This window comes from Centroberyx gerrardi, chromosome 15 (assembly GCF_048128805.1).
Source record: "Centroberyx gerrardi isolate f3 chromosome 15, fCenGer3.hap1.cur.20231027, whole genome shotgun sequence".
Taxonomy (NCBI): Eukaryota; Metazoa; Chordata; class Actinopteri; order Beryciformes; family Berycidae; genus Centroberyx; species Centroberyx gerrardi.
The window spans coordinates 2,667,852-2,691,559 of record NC_136011.1 but is presented as its reverse complement, the minus strand read 5'-3'; the positions used below and the strand labels follow the sequence as shown (position 1 = coordinate 2,691,559).

Here is a 23,708-nt window from a genome sequence, read left to right as displayed (position 1 = left end):
TCATCTGTTTTGGGGGTTAGGGTTACTAGGCCCATTATTTTAAATCCAAAATCTGTGGAAAAAAGGAGTTCAAATTGCCAAAATATTATGAAAAAGCCACATTCGCTGTGTTTCAGAGCGAACAAAGAACTCAAGCGGCCACACAATCACTACCACTCCCTACCCTGGGCACCAGGCCTTGCTGATTGAGAGGGATGGCATGTCCTGGAGGCTTTGCTGCTTAGACTAAATCAGACTAGTGTTTGCCTCCCGTGCGCTACCACGGTACTACATCATGCCTTGTAAATGAAAGCAAATTAACACTTTAGCAGTAATTGAAAACAATGAGGCTTGCGACGTGTTGATTTGAGTAGCTAAATAGCTAGAAAACACAGTGAAAGCTGCCAGGTACTAAATCTCTTTTGTTTTGTTATTGTCTCTCCTCCCAGCACCGCTCTTCCATTCTGCACTCCTGCTCCTTTTAAATAGTTGCAGAAAATTGAGTTATTCAGGCTTTCTCAGAGAGTCAGTGATGGCTGGCATCAGGCTCCCCACAACGGCCACCAAGCAAGCTCTTTTTGTTGCAGTCTTAGATTGACATTAAGAACCATGAGAAGGTTTACATGCACACTAACAATTTGATCTTAACCCGATTAAGGCAATACTTTTGACTATTGAAATTTTAAAAACCTTTATCTGATTATCTTAATTGGGTTAAGGGCATGATCTGAGTACTCCCAGTAATTGGGGTGTGCATGTAAACATACTCAAAGTCAGTACAACTAGTGGACAGTTAGTTGACAAGGAATTGAGTTATCTATGACTTGTTTTTGTTTTTTTGGACTTGAGAATGTGGCTTTTTAACCTTTTTGCTCACTTGTAGCACCGCCTTCCATTGTTTTTGTTCTAAAATAGAGTGTGGGTTGGAAAGTGAGTTTTGAAAGCCAGAGATCTCAGCTCCTGGCCAAGTCATGGTTGACTCATTGGTATTGATCAACATCCCCATCAACTCCCACTCTGATATATTATGATCATTTTGTGCTGTGGGACAGTAAATATTGCACTTTTAAACAGTCGTTAAAATGTGACAGTTCTGCCCTAAAATGGGTCATGCAGTTCTCTCTAGCTTTGTTGTCCCAGCAGATGCTGTGTGTTTGTAGGGCATACACTTGTGTTTTTGAATAATTGAAGCACTTGAGCTCCCTCACCTGGAGCGAGACCATTAGCAAAGTGAACAGGAGGCTATATTGACGCAGGTGAGGCAGTTGTGTGCCGGAGCATTGTTTTTCTAAGGTTTACTTCCCAATGGAGCAGAGCTTTTACAATGGCTCCTGGGCTGCTGCTCTGCCCTGGCTTTTAGTGCAGCTAACCTTAAACTGATTGGATTGATTTTGATCATTACATTGTTATACTGAGGTTAAGCTTACGCACAGAAGTGAAGCACGTGTAGTTTATATACAGGAGTGTAGCTTAAGCACATCATTGTTGTTCAAATGTGTTAACATTAGTAGGTTATTTCAAGGGAATGTTTTCAGGATGAGATTAAGATAAAGTCCACCAAGTGCCATATATTGCTCTTTTTGATCAAACGTAGATGAAACTACTAGTATTGTCACAATAACAGAATTTTTGACACTGTTGCCATGCTTTCAGCTTTTTGACTCCATCAAATTTTTTTGTACATTGCCGCAGTCCACTGTCAAGAACCAGACTGCAGCTCTGTCTATTCCAATCATCCTTCTCCCTCTTCTTCTTCTGCTTCTTCTTCTGCTTCTTGTCCTCCTCCTCATCCTTCTTCTTCTTCTTCTTCTTCTTCTTCTTCCTCTTCTCCTTCTCCTCCTCCTCCTCCTAACTATTCAAATCTACATGAATACAGCCAGGTGACGTTGAAATGGAAATTCAGCTTGTCAAACACATTTGGTGAAAGTATCAAATGCTTCTAAAATTCAATATTGAATTTGGTCTGTTGTAAAGGTATTGAAGCAGAATTGCGTTTTTGGCTATTGTGACAGCACTATAAAATAGTTGTACACTTGCTGAGATTTACACGAGCCAGCAATCTCTATTCTCCTTCAACGCTCACACACATCCTGACACCGAAAATTCCTGCTGTCGTTAGCCCATCTGTCAGCGTCGCCTCGTACCCTGTCCCTTTCACCTTCGCTAACGTTGCCCCTCCGTTCTCCCTGATGCCCGGTCACAGGTCAGCGCCCCGGTGGTGCCCTCCGCCACGCAGGAGAAGCCCAAGGACAGCGACCAGTTCGAGTGGGTCACCATCGAGCAGTCGGGCGAGCTGGTGTATGAGGCGCCCGAGACCATCGCCGCCGAGCCACCGCCCATCAACAAGCAGCAGCAGTCCCAGTCGTCGTCGTCCTCCTCCTCCGTGCAGACCATGTCACCCATCCCCGCCCACTCGCTGGCGGCGTTCGGCCTGTTCCTGCGTCTGCCGGGCTACGCAGAGGTGCTGCTGAAGGAGAGGAAGCATGCCCAGTGCCTGCTGCGCCTGGTGCTGGGCGTCACCGATGACGGAGAGGGCAGTAAGTGTCGGAGCGCTTCACACATGCCATCACATGGTCATTGTAGAAGTGGTTAATAAAAAAAATAGTCTGTAGTGTTCTACACATTCCAAAGGTAAAGAGGAGGACTGCAGGCGGTGTTAAAGTATTAAAAAGCCTTTATTCTAATGGCTAACAGGCACATAGAAGAGTCACATTAAAAGAGCCAACATGTCTTCATCAGGGCTATTAACCAGTCTCTTCCCTTGTTCTTTGCTGAATACCTAATGAGCTGGTCTCACATGTGTGTGCATATGTCTGTTTGTGTGCTCTTGCGTCTTGCATGTGTATGTGTGTGTTTGTCTGTGTGTATGCCTTAAGTACTGTGAATTTGGGTGTGTTTTCCTAGTCCTTGAGATAAGAGCGCTTGTTAATGACGAGTGTGTCTTGCCAGCTTGTTTAGTGACACTGGTCACACAGCACATCAGGCTGCCTTTTAGCTGGCTGCTGTCTTTGTCTGCCCTTAGTCATTATGAGAACCACATAGATACTTTCGGCTTCTCTCAATATGCCCTACAATAACCCATACTCCCTCTGGCAAACATTAATGTTTTTGCCGTCTATACATATAGAAAACTCAGATTTTTCACTAGATGGTTAAGATGCAACTCATGATGGTAAAGCATGATGATGTCACAGACTCTTTGTCTTTTGTTTGACTGTATCTGTCTCCTCCCAGGCCACATCCTGCAGTCTCCATCAGCCAACGTGTTGCCGACGCTGCCTTTCCACGTGCTGCGGGCGCTGTTCAGCAGCACTCCTCTGACCACCGATGACGGCGTGCTGCTGCGCCGCATGGCCCTGGAGATCGGCGCCATCCACCTCATCCTGGCCTGCCTGTCGGCTCTCAGCCACCACGCGCCGCGCGTCCCCAACGCCAGCACCAATTCCTCCGAGGTACAAGCTGCACACACACACACGCTTGTACTTCTACACCTTCAATTGACTACATTCATTCCTTAACCCTAAACTAGTCCCTTGAAGAAGTGAAGACTGGCCAAAATGACCTCACTTTGCAAAAAAAAAGTCTTACTGCAAAGCTGAAAAACTCAAATTGGTCTCACAAGGATAGATGTACAAGAACACACACACTTTTTTTAACCTTTATGCATCTACAGAAAGTCAACTGAGCACCATGCTCTTTTCCAGCAACAGGCAGATCCAATCTTCTACTGTTGGCCAATCACAGTCTTCTACTGTTGGAACATGAAGACAGTCAAATCATTAGAACAAAAACTTGGATGAGAACTCCCACTTCGCTATTACCTACGTCATAAGAATTATCAGTCGAAATATGTGTTTGATGATTAAGGAGGATTTCACATGAGGGATGGCCAAATTAACTTTGACTTGGCTCGAGAGTTGACCTAGAAAAGCTTGACAAAATGCTGTCCGACTCCTGTCAGGTTTTCAGGCGCTGCCTCTAATCATTCTGACTTGACACGATAGGCCACACTGTCACTTTCCCTGAGTGAATGTTTTGTCTTTCACACCGCAGGAGAAACCGGGAGAAAAATCATTGCCATTATTAATGGCTCTCTACCGGGCCTTTAGTCAAGGCCTCTTATGCATATCTCCCAGTGAGCCCCTGACAAATTGCTTAATTGTTTAGCCTGAATGATAAGAGGCAGGTGGAGCTTTGTAGAGAGATGGGAGAGTGTCAGAGACTCGTCCTTTGTATTATTGACACCTCCAGGGTGAAAAGCAAGGGAAGGGGGAGCATCATGAATAGGAATTGAGTCTTGGACTCCCCTTGACTGTCGTGCCCATTAAACTGACTGATTAGACTTCTATTGAGCCATCTGCAGGGGCCTCGACAGCCACCGCTTCTGCTCGCCTGAAGGAGATGCAAAAGTATACTGGACTCTGAAAGGAACATGGAAGCCAAACCCTAGGTGGCTGTGGCAGGATGAGGCACGAATCATTGCCACCAAATTCTACCGGCTCCCATTGATCACACTATCGATTTGGATACTCAGCTCAGCAGGAGTAGCACTCCAGAGATGGTGTGAAGCTAGACAGGTCTTCCCTTTGCCTCTGTAGATCCAGAGGTGTAAACACAAACAGTGTATTATCGCTGTTGGGTGAAAACCTCCTATCTTGAGTTGCTTAATGAGGTTTTTAAAGGGTTTCATATGCTCAGGAGGTTGGAGAATTTTTCAACCCGTTGAGGAACGTCTAATCCTTCATTTAAAGTGAAAAATCCAATCAAAAATTGAAGTTACAGGGTTTTCACACAACTACACGACACACAACTACACGGCATACGACTACACAGCAGTGAATACATGATGAAGTTGGCCAGTCCTTGATGCTATAGTCTGATGATCCGTTGTTGGAGTGAGGTCATATCCAGTGTACGGTCTCCCCCCCCCCCCAACTGTGTCACTGAGGAGAGATCGTGGGGCCGAAGGCTTGAATGCAGGCCAAAGATGCAGCCCCCCCCCCCACCCCCCACCCCCCCCCAAGACATAGACGGTCAGCCACCTTGGTTTTAAATATGACAAGAGACAAAAGAGGAGACACACATGTACATCCCAGAAAAAAACCTCGCCCTGCCTTAAATTTGTCAAAGAGGGCCCCATTCATAATGACTGCATAACTGATACCAAAACAACAACATGAATAAAACACAGGCAGATGAAGCACTGGAATATGTGTCTTGTTATAATATCAAAATTCAGGGCTCATGATGATGAGAATTTTTTTGAGAGAAGAAAACCACGAACAGATTTAACTGAGTAGAACCAAAATAACAACATTGTGTTAGCTGAAATGAATAATCTACTCAATGATGTTTGCTGGTTAGATTAGTTAGCTACTTGAAGCTGTTTTGAATGCCTAAAACAGACGATAGTGTAACAACTTACCACAAACTCCTGTGCTGAAGTGCGTGCCTTCGCTTGGTGAAGACAGTGGGTGAGTTCCAGGTCATCGGACTAAATCTGTCCCTGATAAATATTCTACATGCGTCTCACACAACTATTGGCTGTGGAAGGTTAACATGAGACCAGGGCGGGGGAGCTAGTACCTTGGCGGGACACGGGAGCGTTACATGGAAAACACTGATGTGCATCAGGGCAAACTTCAACCATGTAGGCTCCTATAAATTCCACGCTGCTTTCCACCACGTCTGCTCAGATGGCCTTCAAAACTTCTTTTTCTAGTCAATGGTGTTCCATCTCCTGCATTTCTACTGTACTGAAACTAAGCTCGAAGTTTTACTAATCCCATAACTCATAATTCTGTGTCTTCTGTCTATAGCCTCAGGTATCCAGTGGTCACGGCGGGGGGACCAGTGAGGAGCAGCAGCTGTACTGGGCCAAAGGAACCGGCTTCGGTACTGGATCCACTGCTTCTGGCTGGGACGTGGAGCAGGCACTCACCAAACAACGGCTAGAAGAGGAACATGTCACCTGCCTACTTCAGGCAAGTCCGCCTGGAGTGTTACACAAGTGTTTTTGTTATGTGCATGACTAAAAAGAGATCAGTCCCTCATTTTGGGATCCGTGCTCATGAAAACTTAGTGCTACCCGTGAGACCCGGCAGAAGTAGCCCCACATTGGCCCTTATTCTCAAAACTCAATGGTAACAGCACTGCGGTATGCAAAAGGTAATTTGAACTTCTTCATAAATGTGCAGGGCTGTGATTGCCATGACAGAGCCACATTACCGCTGCCATATTCTCAGTAATAGCCAAGGTGACAGCCAGTGTAAATCAACATGTTATTTATTTAACAGCCACCCTGATGATCCATGCCTGAGTTCAGTGGACTGCATGCTAAATTTGCCAGAATGGCAGAGAAAGACAAAATTCTCCCCCAGCAAATTCTCCTCTACTGCTGCATTTGCAATGTTTGCCATGAGCCTAATCAAATTGGATGGTAACTAGCCTTTAAAACTGCAATCAGAAGGAGAATTAATAATTGCAAATTTAGTGTGAAGGCCACATTTATTTAACACATTCATGTGTTTCCAAAGACAACATACAACATAATGCTCTGACACAAGGTAAAATGTTTATAACATTGTAACATTTATTTTAAAAATGTACCATCTAACTAGAGCGGATGGTATTAAATGCTTTTATGAATCACTTATGAAACATACAAATGACCAAAACGGGGTGGTAGTGCTACAAGAATGCAAATGGTAAAATTGACCCGGTAATTTACATTTATTAATTAGCAACGACTCTGTTGTGATGAGCTCAGCCCATAACGTCACGCTAACCTCTCGTCTCCATGTGCGTTTTGCCCATCAGGTCCTGGCGAGCTACATCAACCCGGCGGGCTGTACCGGGGGCCACAGCGGCGAGGCCCCTACGGCAGACAGCAGGGCCCAAAACAGCTCAGCCCTGCCAGCCGTGCTGCAGGAGCTGCTGAGCCAGTCCTGCCTCATCCCCGCCATGTCCTCCTACCTACGCAACGACTCCGGTATGGCCGCACTTGAAAAAAACAAACCGTTTTGACACATAAAGGGTACGCCACTCAAATGAATGGTGCGATGTGTAGCATTGTTACATCAATAAATATTTTCCACATTCATTTTAGTGTAATTACCGTAAACAAACAAGAGACGAGATGGAGATAGAGGCTACCAATCTCTAACCCGTCTCCACCATGCTCTTATTTGTTTCCAGTAATTACACCAAGGTATCACAACTATTGACAGTGCTATATTGATGTTTAAAAATGCTACATGTAGCACCTTGAACACATGGCTTATGACATGCCCTATGGTTGGTAGTGTAGTTGGGAGTACGATTAATCAATTATCAAAATTATACCCATGTTTGTGCACCATTTCCTGTGGTCTGTTTTTTCATAGTCTTTGTTGGTTATTTGTGCTTATTGTAAGTGCTGTCATCCTATCAAATGATCTGATCCATTGCTGTTTGTCTCTTGTTGAAAAGCTCTATGTTTTGAAGTTATTTAGAGTGGCCTGTCAGTGCTGTCTGGCATGGTGAAAAAGGGTTTCTGCTCACGGTCTGAACCGTTGTCAGTCTGTGGCCTTTGATGCTGAGATAGTGTGTTCAGTCTTCAGTCTTTGATCTGGGTGATAACTGCAGCCTGGAGTTACTGCAGTGTAGCCTCTATATAGTCCTGAATTAAAGTGAAAGCAGTGTGTGTCTACGGTTGTATGTGGTGGAGGCGGTCGATTGTTGCTGAATGAAACACCAGATGGAGCTGCAGCTTCTTAGACTGAGCCTGTGTGTGTGTGTGTGTGTGTGTGTGTGTGTGTGTGCATGTTTGTGCATCAACCATCTTACTATTGAAGCTCAATAAAGTCACGGCAATTTAAATTAGATGAGCCCAGCCTTTTCCGAGATACCATCCACTCATAATTTTGTGTTTTCATACGTAAGAACAAAAAGACTGGCCCTTCTAATTTGATTAGTTGTTTCTCGTGACTTAGTGTAGTGGTAATTATTGTGCAGCAAATTGGATTAAAATGTTATTATTTCGAATGGATATAGGAGCGTGGCCCCTTTTGGTTTGGATAAGAACTCATCCTCTATGGCAAATTAAACTGTTTTGTTTTAGACTTCTTGAATATGCAAAGAACGCAGTGTTAGACGATCACAATTCCTCCGCCGTTGTGTCACGTACAACTTTAACAACCTTTTGTTCCCTCCGCATGTCATCGCTCCATCTGAAAAGTTGGGATGCCGATTGCGAGTCAGAGCACGTCCGGCAATAAGTCAGCCGTCTGCAGGGAGTCTGCGATGCTATCTGTGTGTCTAAGGGCCCCTTTTTGTTTTTCTTTTTTTTTTTTCGGTAGCAGGATACGGTAGTAATCCTCAAAGGTAATCCCTTGTCCCCTGTGTAAAGGGATCACACACACACACACACACATGCACAGACCTCTCTGGCTTTACACTTACACCTCTGGCTGCACAATGAGCTTCCAGCAGAGCTATCAGTACATTGTAGGCTTTGCGACTGTCCGGGTCAGGTCAGTCCATCGCTCCTCCATCCAGGTTTGGCTCCTCAGAGGCTTGCTGCTTATTAGCGCCGGGGCCGACCCTTGGCGGTTTCCGGCTACACTCGACGTTCACTCAAGTGCCGTCTCACAATTTGACCCTCTGTTGCACTTCATGATGATTTGCAAACTTGGTCCATTGTTTAAGTAAGTGAGTTTTAAATCAAACCGTGCTTGATCCTGTACACAACATATCACCAGAAAAATGCGGGGTGACATATTTAAATGAAAAATGTATATTCATTTTTTTGGCTGGTAAAAAAATATTCTTTCCAAACCCTTGACAGGACGCCGTTTCTACGTCAAGGTCTCGTCGAGTACAGGCTTTTCCAACATCCCAGGCTGATTATCAAACATTTATAAGAGTGCTCCAGTTTTGTTATTGTTTTTTTGCTGTGTTCTAGCCATTATTGGACTGTTTCATACCGCCGGTACCGTAGCTGCAAGACCTTGAGCGTTCGCCAGGAATAGAAAAGCAATCGCGTTCCAGAAAAGTGTGGAAGGGGAACCTTGAATAAAGTTTCCTTGGCTTATACTGCTAAGGCTCTAATGAAGCAGTGGTGTTATGGTGAAACGGGCACGGCCTATTCCTAGAATTTAGTCTGATTACCCCCTCTTTTTGTGTCGAGCCTGGATAGAACTGATTTCATGCAGTGAGAGACACGAGGATTTCACCATCAGTGTTGCCTCCATCCCATTTACAATGCCTGCTGTTGTGTATCCGACCAGAGCCACTTATAGCTGTGTGTGCACCACCTCTTTGTGTCCGATGCTGTTAGTGTGTTTCTGCTCACAGGAGCGTGTGTGTGTGTGTATGTGTGCTGATGTGTGTTAATGTGCCCCTGGTACCTCATAATTAAATAACAGCAGATAAAACGATGAGTATTGTAATTGCTCCTCATTATCTGGTAAATGCCTCTGACACACTCACGTGCATGTGTATGTGTGTGTGACGTGTGTATTAAATGCGATGATGTCTACAGCCCCTCGTTTCATCGTCTCTCACCCCTCACTGTCTTTGCGCGTCACCTTAATGATGACATATTTGCCTTTAAAATGGCAAACGGTCTAAATCTCCATCTGAGCATTTAGCACTCAATTTACTAACAAATAGTGTTGTGCTATGTTAACTAGCCATCGCACATACTGTAGCTGATTATGTCCAATCAAAATGGAAGCTGAGGGCTCTCTGACCATCTTTCAGATTAGACCCAGTCACCCATGAGCTCTGAGCTGTCAACAAATGTCAAGAGGAGACTGCTGGTATTAAAAAAGCGGGAAGAGACCCGAGAGCCCTTCTGCTTTGTCTCTTCTTTAATAAAGTAAGAAGGGGTGGTACTGGGGAAATGGATATTTTTTTGCCCTTCTGTGTATTATAGGGCAGGGGAAAGAGGAAGGTAGCACAGGAGTAGGTGCTCATATGTGTCTGTGGTTTAGGTTTATTCCAGTGTGTCTGCATGTGACTGTGTTTGTTGTGTTCATGTTCATGTTCATGGCAATTCCAACAATAGCCTATTCCAACAATTTAACAAGTTACTCTAAAAAAAAACCCCATAGTAAGTAGAGTTGATTGTATTAGTTTGAATATGACTGATAACTTGCCGACATCAGTTGATTCATTGCCGTGTGTTCTGCCTGTGTTGACACTTATGCAACTCATGACACTAAGTTGGAGCTATCAGTCTACAAACTAGAACAGCACACCTGCTTTGCTTGCATGTAATGTAATTTAAGGGTCATGAAGGAAGGTGTCACACATGGCAGTCATGTTTTACAAAGTGCAAAGGGGCTGATGAAGATGTCCTACTTGTAATTACCATTACAAGGCTGACATTAACATTATTCATAAATCCAATACAACGTGACGTGTGTGTATATGTTACACATGCAAGCATGCAGCTACGTACAATTTAGAGCCGCGACTTCCATTCCATGAAATTATCTGGGTGGCTTTTGGAAAAGGATTCCACCCACCAGGTGAGTCTGAGTCTTGCTATACTTAGCCAGAAAAGTGGATAGAAAAATCCATTAGTTTCATGGTTCAATCATTCACATAAGTGCACTGGTGTTCAGCAAGGATACATCAGTATTGCATTTGCATGTATTACCCTACAGTTGTTTCTCTGTGTGTTAGTATTAGGTAGTATAGTAGTGTGTGTTGGGTTGTGTGGGAGTGTACTGCTAGGCCTTTGTTTCAGCTCCAAGATTTTGCCTGTTGTCCTGCTGCTCTCGTCTCTATGGTGTGATAATTCTGCATGGAATACCGCTCACTTCAGCTTCTGCACTGAACACAGCCTCAGAAGACTCAAGCAGCTGCTGAAGGCTTTATCCAAGCCTTTGGAGTAGATGTTTTGTTTTAGATGAGATCTTGTCCTACATAGAATCTCTTCAGTGTTGAAAGACTTTAGTTGCAGCACAATACCTCTGCTGTGAAATAGAAAGCTGCAAAATACTTTTAAGGGTGGCACATTGGCAGGATTGAAAGGTTTCTTCCAAGCTAATCCCCTTTCTCGTGGAATCTTGCCACGTGACGAAGACTTTCTGGCAGCATTTGAAAAGAGTGGACATCAAGAAAAGGCCACATCATCCTGTTTTAATTTAGTGACGGTGTTCTTATTATAAGTGCACCCTGATGTGAAGCTGTATGTGGAGGGAAGCTTCGTTGCCAAACCAGAGTAAAATTTGCAACAAATGATTAATTGCGTTGAATCAATTTTCATTCCCTACACGGCCCTGCTCGTGTGGCTACATAAAACCTTCGCATCATTAAGGGGGGAATACCATACCATACATTAAAACCAAGCATCATTAACCATATAGTGTCCATTAAGCCACTAGGATCATAAAAAACCAGCCCATTCCTCTCCATTCCACTCTCCTCATCCTCAGTGCAATACCTTAACACTGCCTGCCTCTGATCTATGGAGCTTAGGATGCCCCTGAGCTCCCTAAGAGGAGCAGGAAATCCTCTGATGACCCACTGCCAAGCAGAGACCAAACTTTACCCCTCCATATTCCCCCAGACTCCCTCTAACTCCCCTAAGGCCACGATCGCATAGGGCGCTTTTTTTTCTCACACTCAAACGCACAGCGCAACTTGTAAACTATCTAATTAGTTTTAGCTACAAAAGGGGATAAAGTTGTTGAAAATAAAAGTGGACAAGAGAAAGTTAGCAATTGCTCATTATCTTAAGTTAACGTTACTCACTGGGAAATCGTGAGAGGCTACTTATTTCCCTCCAGGCGCTGCTAATATTTTCTGTCTGACACTGACGTAATATGTGGTGTGGCTGACGTTGAGACATATTCAACTTTGAGCCTAGGGCGGCGCCCCAAAATGCACCGCATCTAAAACAAAAGGCAGGAGATGGGCACGTCCTATGTGATCACGGCCTAATTCCCGCTTAATCCCCCCCAACTCCCCCTTACTCCTCCCAGCTTCCCTCAACTCCCCCTTACTCTCACCAACTCCCCTGCTCTCCAAGCAGCCCTCAGGTCTTCGTTTGTCCCCGCTAATCACCCCACTGCCCCGCGGCTCCTCATCTCCGTCAGCCTCAGTGCATTGCTCCACATTAGTCATCGGTGTCTTGGCAAAGCCTTTTGGGATGCATTACAGTTCCCCCCCGCCGCCGCCTGGCACTCCATCACAGGAAGTTAAGCCATTAGTGAGAGGTAATGCCTTTTAATGTCACTACCATACTAATTTATTTTAATTGAAGAATTCATTTCTTGCACATGATGTTTGACACCGGATGGTCGCAAGATCTGAGCTTTTGTGTGTATGTGTGATATCCAGCATTACATCCTCTCCATTACATATGGGGGGGGGGGGATGAAACCTGTCTCACCTTGCCTTAACGAGCTGCAAACCTAAAACAACCCTAACAAGAATAAAATTCTGGGGGAAACACTGAGGTGAATGTTCAAACGCGCACACAGAAAATGACTCCTTTGACTGTCCTCTCAAATATCAGTGGTAGATCTGATTGAAGGAGATGGTGGCTACACCTCAGCTCCTTAGGCACCCTCCTATTTCCCTTCCCCCACCTCTCTCACTCACTAACACACACAGTCATTCACTCACTCACTCTCTTCCTCGCTCCTCTCATGTATCCCATAGCTCCAGGAGTGGCAACATGAAAGGAGGGCTTGGGGATGAAGTTACAGCAAAGCTATAGTGATGTTTTTCCCACCTTAGGGGAGGTTAGTGCATCTTTGGCGTTTTCAGCTGAAGGAACATGGGTTGGATTGTGATTTATGACGCCATCTGGTTGGCCTGTGTACCGTATGGTGTTTTCTGGCTTCTAATTACCAGAAATGTTTCCTTCCTTGTACAAGTTCCTCTAATGTGGTCGTCTTTTACGTCCTTGGGCCATATTGATTTGCACGTCCATGGACATGCACATGGATCACTGCATCGACAACGACGCTTGAAACAACTTGGTCAAGTTCAATATCAGTTCTGCACTCTGCCCTTCAGAATACAGTAGTAGTCAACATGCCTTAAAACTCAAGTTGGCAAGAAGTGAACCCGCATACGCCAGTGGAGATTAATTATTTTCTTCTATGTTGCATGTGACTCGGAACAAGCAACCCTGACCTTTTGGAAACCTGAAGATGCTCATTGAATCCAAATAGGGTTCTATGAAGAGGGTCAAGTCGGCAGACCATCCATGTCATATGTAGGCATATACCTTATACGCTCTTCTTCTATCACACACACTCCTCTGTTGACTTTCTCACAGATAAGGCTTGAGGCTATCCTTATTGATATACTCTGGTTTTTATTGTTCAAATGTCCCTATTGCACAGTACATCTAGAGTTTATTCATGTATTTATAAAAGCTTTGAGTTATTTATACAGAAACAGGATTGCTGAGACTACTCTGAAATCAACGTGAACAAATACATCAAAAGATACTTTTTCATACCCCCCCCCCCCCCCTCCCAACAACCCAAAAGGTGGAAAGAGATGCAGAAAGAGAGAGAAGAACTTAGGCCCAGTTTTGTCTTGAAAGTATTAGTAAATCAGCTCTATTGTTTGTGTGAATTCTAATTTGCTTTCTCTCTTTGATTTCATCACTGTAACAGACCTGTTTATTACTATAAAAAAATATCTCTTTAATTTTTAGATTTTTTTTTATTGTGGATCCCACATTTTGAATGTGGTCATGAAGTAGCAGATGTAGGCTTGAATAAAAATGCATCCTGGACATGGTGTTGATATAGTATCAGGTGTACACTTGAACAGAAATGTGTTATTGGCAGTCTCTTGGCTCTGTCTCTCCTTGCAAATGAGTTCATATGGAGTGTGTGGGATACTGTAAATAGATATATCTGATCGTGGTTATCACTGTTGCGCGGTTGTGTGTTGAGTGTGTGTTTGTGACGGCAGGCATCTCAGCAGATCACAGTACATTGTATCTCGTCCAGAGCCACGTTGCCGGGGAAACGTACTCCTTGACGGCGGCCCTGAGGCCGTAAAACTGCCGTCCCTGAAGATTATCGATTGAACTCGGTGGCCAACAGTTCCTCCAGAATGGCTTCCCAGCATTGAGCTCTTTTAGGCTCTGCACTTCATCATGTCGCTTAAAAAGCCATCCAGGCCCGTAACAATTACAGTCCCTCCATCTTTGTAATGAAGTAGAAACAACTGGAAAAGCATCGGTTTTGTCCACAAGACTGTCACGTTTGGCTCATCTTTCCAGTGAGTCCAGTCCAAGAAAATGAGATCAAGGTGAAGTCGGTGTTTGTTATCAAGCCACAGGGGAGTCGGTCCTGGCTGGGGTCTTGCTGATGTCTCTCTTGCTCTGGTCATCCTGCTTCCAGTATAGCCCTGTTCCTGCTGTGTCTTCCAGCCCTCTGTTATCTCCCTGGCTCATGGCTGTGACATGACAATATGGCTTCCTCGTCTTCATCCTTAGCCCAGATGTCCAATTCCCTCCTCCTCTCTCTGGGGGAGGTGTCCATGACTCTATTTCTCCCCAACACCTCTTGCTTTCAGATAAACCCTTCCTTCCCTATTGCTCACCCTAGACTTCTTCAAAAGTCTGTTATCTGGTCCCTGGTCAGTACTGCCTTTTAGGAAGTCTCAGTATTCAATTGTTTTTGAGGACAATCTTCTATGTTCCGCTTTGGCCCTTCACAGCGTGGTGTAAATGTAAACAAAAACGATGACAAAGAGGTTGAGGAACGTGCCAATGATGCCTAGCATGGCCAAGATGGACTCCTCCTGCTCCTCCTTGCCCTCCAGTGCCCGCACCTCCTCAAGTGTGATGACCGTGGTGCCCATGGTCCTGATGCTCGCCTAACCTGGCAAGGGTGGCACTTATCTGGAATAAAGGGAAATTTTAAAAAAAGACTTTGGTAGGTGGTTGGTATGTGACATAGGCATAGAAAGCAACAACAGATGGACCATGAAGAAACTGAGAACACACACAACTTGGTCTGCATGCTGCTTTCAAGGCCTTGCTGCTTTTCTGTTGTTCCCCCTCATCTACATGTGTTTTTACATGACAGGCTGGGGAAAAACAGACCCAAACAGCTCTGGGCTCAGTCAGCCTTGCCAAAGTAATCCTCCTCCAGAAGGAAATCAATGGTGAATTAACAATGGCCATGCAGAGCACAATGGAGATTAGTCTGTGAACACTAGTGTTTATGACCTGCCATAGCTGGAGCCGAGCATTGCTCCCCAACAACGGCAAGCCAGACACCAGCTCCTGCTCAGCCTCATCCTTGGCTTATCCGCATGACACCGTTAAACAATAACCTGTGGTAACATTTGCCATGTCGGAATGAGCATGATTTAATGCTCCCATTTAGAGCCCCCTTTGCACCCACCCACCTCTTTTCCACAAACAGTTTATGATTCCTGGCCCCCCACCCCCAACACCACGGGGGGTGGGCCCGTGGTCCTTGTAAGTAGTTGTCCTGAGCATATTGCCTGCTTCCCCTGTGGAGGAGTCTTGGAAGCTAAGGACAAAAGGCTGATAAACAGGCGCTCTCTTAGCTTGGGCTCAGATGGTTTGATTTGCAGAGCTAAAAACACTGAGCAGTGTCGGCACCATCAACTATAATCATCCCCATGCCCTCCTAATGTCAAACAGATATGTAGCTTTCGATAAAATTTGAAAAAGAGAAACTGTGAAATAAGGCAATAGGGGAACTGGAGAAAGAAAAATATGGTTTTAAAAAAATTAAATAAAAAGTGGCTTACCCTAAGGCGTTTAAGGTGCAAGGCAACATCATCCAGCATGCTTTTTGGATCCTCAGTAGAAAAGCATGGTCTTGTGGCTACATGTGGGGAAACGGGGGGGAAGGGGGAGACGCTGGCTGCGTAGCTGAGATCCCAGTGCCTGTGAGCGACAGATGCAGCGATGGAGAGAGGGAAAGGAGAGAGTGGTGTCCTGGCGGCTTCTCGGTGCTCGGCAGCAGCGTACGCAGATGCCGCTTTCAGTGAAAATCTCCTTGTGTCAGTTCTCCAGTCTTCAGTCTTTAGCACCACCTGTCAGGTTCAGACCCCCCCCCCCCACCCCCTGGGTTACAGTCACCCTCGGAAGTCTTTTCTGTTTTTTTGTCTTTGCCGTCTGTTGTCTTTTTGTCAGTTTTGCATTGCTACTGCTTAAGCGCTAGCAGCCTCCATTTAGGGGGCGAGGAGAAACCCTCTCCCCGTTTGCTCCCCCTCCCTCCCCACTCTTCTCCCCATCCTCCCTCCCCAATCTCTCTCTCTCTCTAGCTCTCTCTGCTTTGCCTAAACTCCTTCACAGCCCCTCCTCCTCCTCCTCGGTTCCTCCTGTGTCTTTGACCCTCTTAGTAGCTCAAAGAGAGAGCAGTGATGGTCTCTTCGACAAAATTACACACCCCCACCCCCTCTTCCTCTAGCTTTGCTCCTCTCTGCCTCAGACTCCTCGGGGGAACAGCGCAATTAGTGCCTCTCAGAGGAGCCTCTCGCCAGCCACTGAAGCCCCCGAGCCACAACTGTGCATGGTTAACTCTCGGGGATCAGCTGGCCGCGTCTCGGTGACACCCAGCTTTTTAAATGCCTCCGATGGGCTCAGGAAGAATAGGCAAGTCCTAGAAACAGCCGAGCCCGACAGCAGGTGATATTCCGGGGGGGGGGAGACAGCAGTAAAATCCCAGAGAGAAGTCTGTAGAGAGGCGGCGAAGACAGCCGGACCGCCAGACAGTTGCTACGGCTGTACGGGTCTGCACCTAGAGCCGGTGGCAGCTGTGTTGTGGCGGGTCCCCCACACCAGCTAGTTGCCGTGGGAGGACTGTGCATTGCATAATCAGGCAGAGCGACGGCGAGGGAGGGAGGCCGGATCCCGATGGCCGTGGCAATGGCAGAAGGAGTGCTAGAATGAGAGAGAGAGAGAGAGAGAGAAAAGGAGGGAGAGGAAGGAGGAGGGGAGGGGAAACGACAGCACTCACGCTTACTGCTGTCTCCTCCTCTACCGCTGCTGTGGGGGCTGGCTGAGCACACATACACACACACGTACAGTTACTGGCTAAACAACATACCAAAGCAGAGAGGCAAAAACCAAAAAAAATGGAGGAGGAATGAAAGGAACTGACACTCGCTCTGCTCTGAGTTCAGTCTAGCCCGTCGTCAGCCACTGCTGTACCGGCAGACCTGCGTAGCGGGGTGGAGAGTAGGAGGAGGGGGCGATGATAGGAGGTGGCAGTGAGATAAGGGATGGTTGAGGGGTGGCGGAGGACAAAGAGGGAGGCAGGAGAAAGACGTGCGCATCAGGGGTCCGTGCACGCAGTTGTTCGTCCTCAGAAAGCGGCTTCTGAAACACAATACAAAGTAGACGATGACTGTCTCTCTCTCCCTTCCCTGCCATGCTGTCTTATTCGCACCTAATGGTGTGCAATTGTGGAGCATTGATGTTTGTCGTTTGTTATTAATGCCAGTGTGTCTTGATACTAACTTCACCCGCCCACCCCCAACCTCTTTATCCCCTAATTAGAGCCGTCCCTGCCAAACCCTATCCTTCTGTTTTGTGAAACGAATGCTATGTCAACACCAGTGTGAGGTATATTTTCACTCCAAGTGGCTTCTAGTTTGAGCTCTGTAGCACCATGCTGAATTGTTGTGGTGGCATGAATAGATGGTGAAGAGAGCGTTCTCTCCCATTTCCTGCACTTGAGCATGGGTCAGTGCAATAGGACTGCTGTTTTAAATGTATGTCAACGGGCTTATGATCCAGTCAGCTCATTTCTCCTAGCACTATGACTCACACTCTCACTCCTCCTTCTCCCCCTTCCTTCCCTTTCTCCCTCTCTCTTCATTTTCTGGCATTTTATTTGTACTCAGGGGGCTGCGGATCTGCTGTCTCTCATCTGCCCCTTGTTGATTAAAAGACAATATCTCTTTCCAATAAGGAAATTCCATGGGGTTGATAGTGACCCTTCAACTTTCAACTCTTTCTACTCTGACATAGTGGTGACCATGTTAGTCTGAACTCTAGCCAGATATTACATGTTGGCTATAGGGATTTCATTTTTGAAATTCTTAGTTCTTCTCCAATACGGATCTGAGTTATTAAATGTTGAGTACCTGCCGATACAGAGTACTAATCCAGTATTTTTGTAATTAAGTGACATTTTTTTTATTTCTACACTGCACTTTGTAAAGTAAAGCTTGAATCAATCCAGTATGTGGTCAATCTCAGCAGTGGCATGGGTCAGACGTCTGAACTGTAGTGGAACTAATTGCGGTCACATTTTTCATGCAATCCAGGAGGTGTTCATAGACCTTGTGCAGTTGCAGGAGGGCAGTGTCTGAAAGATGGTGTCAAGAGGGCAAACTAGAATGTGGCTTTTAATGTTCCATTATTTGACGAAGGCCCACATTCTCCACCACCCAGAGGGGCTGGTCATCCAGTGCTGCTGCTTTCAAACCATGCACCGGATTAAGTGGTGGATGACACTTGTTTATGGCAAATTGATTTTTACGTTAGTTTGCATGAACAAATTGTTGGTGGGAAGGGGAGGGACTAAATTAATGCATGGATTGGAGGTTAATCAGACAACCTCTAGCCGATCCAGTACTAGATATTGGATCAGTGCATCCCTAGTTGACTGACTGCATGTGAATTCGGCCAGCGCAACACCACCAACCCCGCTACGTTCCCATCTTCCCTCTCTCCAGGCAGATCAATTATTTATTGTTTCAATGTTGCAGTTATCTTGACCTCAGGGGTAATAGAGCACTGCAGCTGAATCGAAGGAGGTCAATAAAACAGAGATGCTGCAACGATCAAGGTCCCCCCCACCCAATTCTCTAGGGATCCTCGGGGTTACTGCCTGCTGGTTATGGGGGTTTGTGGAACAAGTGGGTGAGGGATGAACCTTCAAATCAGCAGCTGGATTTTTGACAGATGCATATTCAATGGCTATGTTTACATGCAAGGTGTAACCTGAGTTTTTGTTATGCTCTGGTTAAAGTCTTATTCAAGTTGCTTACATGAACCAGTTAACAGAATATTTTAGCAGGTTACGTCCAATACAGGGAAAAGAAATGATGATCACCGCCATGTTTTTTGTGGCCATAATGCCTTGCGAGTTTGAGTGTGCACAGACAATGAAAACCTAAAATGACAGGAGTAAGATGTCTCCATGTCACAGTAACCGATTTAATATGGAAGTAAGCCAGGCACCTTCTGTTTTTTCATAATCAGTATGAGCTTTCCTGGGTTATTCTAACCTAGTTATGATGTTTACATGCCGAACCAAAACCAAGTTACTTTAGTAACTGGGTTAGAAATTGAATTCTTGGTGCATGTGAATGTAGCCATTGTTACTTATGTCCTTTAAAATGGCACAGTGCTCAGGGCCACTTTTTTCTTGTTGTTCCACATTGTCTTTCTTTGATTCACATTATCTACAGTGTCAGTCCACTGAGGCAGACTGTGTGCTGGCCAAAGGGGCATGTCAGAGTCTTAGTATTTCAGAGAATCCCTCCTCTGTCCCGTTGCCCTGGGGCGGTCAGGGAGACCTGGCACCGGCCAGCCATGAGTTTGAGTCAGAGTATTAACCACCCACTCGGTGTGACCCTCACGCTGAAAGCCTTCATCCCAAGCTTTCAGCAAGTCAACAGCCGCCCTTTCCCTACAGTGTCAACCAACCCACACACCAACTCTACTGTCCACCCCTGAGTTGACACTCAATGCTAACCCAGTTAATGTTTTGCGTTTTTTATTTTTATTGACCGTTGTGGGAAACAAATAAGTGGATGCGGGGATGTGGGTTTTATGAAAACCCATGAATGTCATATCCTGTTGTCTCAGCAGGTTTGTTATGGCAGCGTTGGGGGGGATTCTGTGTGTCATTACCAGGGTATTAGCAAGCTGTTAGAGTGCTCACAATAAAATACATATTGGACAGTAGGGTGTTGTCTTGATCCTGCTGTATGAAGATGTCAAATTGAATTACAATATGATTAAGTCTGCTTATCAAACAAAGAAGTTAACAGTGTCGTTTTATGAGCCTGGGTACCCAATTTTGACATAATTTAGATTTGTAGCAAAACGCATCATAATTTCATAACTGCTATCATATCTGCAACCGACTTTGGCAAGTGTCACCTTTTGTGAATTTGTTAATTTTTCTTTTTGATTTTTTTGAATGGCTACAGCAGTACATTAGCAAATGCTGAGATGCTTTATGAACAAATAGTCTTCTCATTAATGAATGGAGGAACTATATATAATACCAGGGAAATTGCAGTGCAAGCCAATTAAGGGCAATTATCAAGAGTGTTTATGCTACACTCACATGCCTCCATGCATCTTGGCTAGCCTCATTACAAATGGGACATCGTCCCAGGAGTCAAATTATGAACTGCAGAGAAATGATTAGAGTTCCCGGTGTTTTGTTCCACTTAGAAGAACAAAAGGCTTTCCCAAGCATAGTTATTTTACTATGTGCTAATTTTATTGATGCAGGAATTCATAGATGGTGTGTGTTTAGGTAACATAATTAGGATTTTGACAGCAGTAATTTTATGACATTGATTTTGTCCCCCCGAAATTGATTCTCTGCTACTTAAAATTGGCTTTGATTGTTTCTTAAGTATGGAATTGTTGCTTCAATCCCTACGCTCTTATAATAACGTGACATTGCCTTTATAAACATTTGCAAAGCTAACAAAGTTTCCGACAGTAATGTATTTGATTTTGGAGAATTTTATTAAGACTTCAGACTCATGAAAAGCTAGATCTGTTGTTGCTCCGTCCTTACAGATCAGTCTTCTCTCTCTCTCTTTACAACCCACCTGACTTTGACTCTGCCTACCCTTTGCCTTCTCTGACTGTCAGTCTGGCTTTCATCTGTGACTTTTGCCTTCCTGTCCTTTGTCTTTATATCTGTCTTTTCTTTTTTCTTTGCTTCCCTCTGCACCTCGCTCCTTGTGATGCATCCCCCCCAGTGTCCAGGGATGGAGGTGGGAAGGTGTTGCACTTTGAAGCAGCCCAGCGGAAAACAGCGGGCTTTCTTTTCTCAATAGATCTGCCACCACGAACATCACAGCCCTGCTCCCCATGGACAGTGTTGACAGGAACAGAGGGAGAGATGGGGCAGTTTCTGAGGGATGGAAACAGGAATGATGTGGACTGAAGGCTTAAAACAAGGAAAGAGGGCAGAATAATGCGGTTTGGGAGTTAGAAATGTGCAGATCTGCTCATTGCTCTTCTTGAAGTCACTGTCATTCTTTCAGAGAACTCTTCATTTGAAATGACCTTTATCAAGCAGCACCTCAACCTCCACCAGGGTGTCTAAAGCAAGCGTGAAGACCCTGTTGAACTTCTCTACTCATGTTAGACAAAAGGGGGTGGAGAAAACAACAAAAGGTTGCCAAATCCAAATTGAGCAGGAGGCGCACTGTAACTTGGACTCTCTCTGTATAGCACATACTTGCGTTCACACAGTCTAAATTTGAAATTTCCATGTTCTATTTGGAGTTGAAACATGCTGCGGAAAACAAAATCTACCCATGACGATTTCAAAGTGTTAGTGATTGACTACCAGTCCAGCCAATCAAAATGTTGCAGCTAGAATCCAGTTGAGAGGAAACGGCAAAAGACGGTGAAAATTTCCCAGACCTGAACTTGTCTTGAGGTCTTTCCCCGCAAGACTAGCAGCACCTTTCCTTGGCTGCTTTACTTAAACTATTTTGTGTTTACAAGTTCTTTTCTTTCCCACTTCATAACAAGTTTCCTCACTTTTTAGCCTGGCAGTGGCACTATCTTTGCTAATTAAAGTGCGGTGGTCTTCACCTCAAAATGCGTGCCCTTTTTAAAACCCCTCTCTGTTCCATGTGTGGAAACCCCCCCTGTCTTACCCTCCTAGGGAAATACCAAACGTCAGTCCTGGATCTGTCGGCTCTAATTATGAGAATTTTCCCCTCTCCACAAGGGATGGCAGGGCAACAGGGGGGATAAATTGGTCAAGGGTAATACAGGAGCCAGTGAGTGGGCAACAGGGTTTTGGGGTTAATTAGAATTTTGCTCTATGGGATTTGACAGGAGTCTGGGGTTTTCTTATATGTTTCAACTACTTATCCAAGCAGTGCCTAACTAACCCAACCTGAAACCAAAGGCAGGTGGAGATGGAATTTTGTTGTTTACTTACAGATAGCAATCTTTAAGGATATGAAATGCATATCTTCACCACGGCACAATAAAATCTACTATTAATCTGTGCGATAGACAGTTTATCAACTAATGTTGATGATAAAATGTTTCAGACATAATAGAACCCAGGGCAGTATCCCCAGTATCCTCCTCATAAGTTTTGATTTCCAAAGTTGCTCTGCCTTGCTAGCTAATCGGTTTTTGCCCAGTGTATATGATTCATATCTCTGTCAGCTTTAAAAAGAGAAATTAATTCATCATAGATACAGTGATATAGGGATTATAGAATTAAGGAACAGTTACCATACTACCACACTAATAAACCCATCCTCATGAGTAATGCCGGAGAAAATAGCCAGGAGAATAATGGGACTTGTGGGAACAAGAGGTGAACACATTTCCTTTTCTTTTTCTTTTTTTACTCTTGCACCACAATGCATCTGAACGTTTTCTTACTTCTGGAAGTACATGGAAAAATTATGCCTCTTTGGACGGAGACATTACCACAATCACTACCCAGTTGCATACGCAGGTTCCCCCCCTTGCCTTCTTTCCCTGTTCGTGGAAGCTTATGTGTGGTAGAAAAGGCAATTCTCCTAACCCATTACGTGACGTGTGCGAGTCGTTACCAAGTCATCTGTGCCGTGTCAGCAGCATTCTTACACACACATGCAGATACAGTCACACTCAAACACACAAAGCCCACACGTGTAATTGCCTCCAACAGTATCCCCCATGCTGTGCTTTGAACTTGTTTTTACAAGTTCTGGTGCTAAATGGAGAGTCTTCAGTTTCTGATATCCTATAGCTCATTAAGTGTTTTTAAATTCAACAAAGTTTCGTTCACTGAATCATGCTGCCTATAGCTTGAATCATTATTGTGTTCTATCATTCTGCGCTGGAGAGGAACAAAACAGACATGCAATTATATGTAAATGTCACTGGATTTTTCTGTAATTGCTCCATGAAGTGGCTTTGAGACAAAGCAGCAGAGTCAATAGATGTCATTCACTTTCAGCAAGTGAAATACAGAGGCTACAGGGCTGCATGCGTGAAATCTGCAGTGCTGTAGTGCGGATGGAAGAAATTGTTGAGTTTGGTTACATATCTCTGGCGAAATGTGCTGGTGTTTCATTTCATCACAGTACCTATTATCGGTGAGAACGATGCCATTCGAACTGCAGGTGCAGTACGTTAGGAATGAGAACTTAATCCAAACCAACTACGGGAAACTACCACAAAACGCAAGGTTTTATGGGTATGAGGAGACAGACGGACCTGTAGGCATGTTCGCGCGAAAGCCTTGGCGGTTTTGTGTCGACTGAAAGATTCCCGCTTTATCGATGCCATGCAGTGCGTTTTCTGCGCAAACTCCCTTTTTCCTGATGAAGTGGGAATGGAAGCATGTGCTGAAAGCCCTGTTGTCCCCTGGTGTGTTAACACATCACCATCTCCAGCAGTGACACACTGTGACAGTGACGCCCTATTTTGCTCTCACTTAATCATCACAGAGACAGCATTGGGATTCCCTCTAAAACAGTTGTGCTAATGC

General features: G+C 45.0%; 1 protein-coding gene across 1 annotated transcript in view; it reads left to right on the top strand.

The window, feature by feature from the left end:
- birc6 (baculoviral IAP repeat containing 6) overlaps positions 1-23,708 on the top strand; it is a 131,313-nt gene that overhangs the window by 69,566 nt on the left and 38,039 nt on the right. The window contains exons 61-64 of the mRNA XM_078288816.1: positions 2,183-2,516; positions 3,214-3,431; positions 5,799-5,963; positions 6,799-6,970. Of these exons, the coding sequence (XP_078144942.1) occupies positions 2,183-2,516; positions 3,214-3,431; positions 5,799-5,963; positions 6,799-6,970 (889 nt within the window). The remainder of the gene's footprint in view (positions 1-2,182; positions 2,517-3,213; positions 3,432-5,798; positions 5,964-6,798; positions 6,971-23,708) is intronic.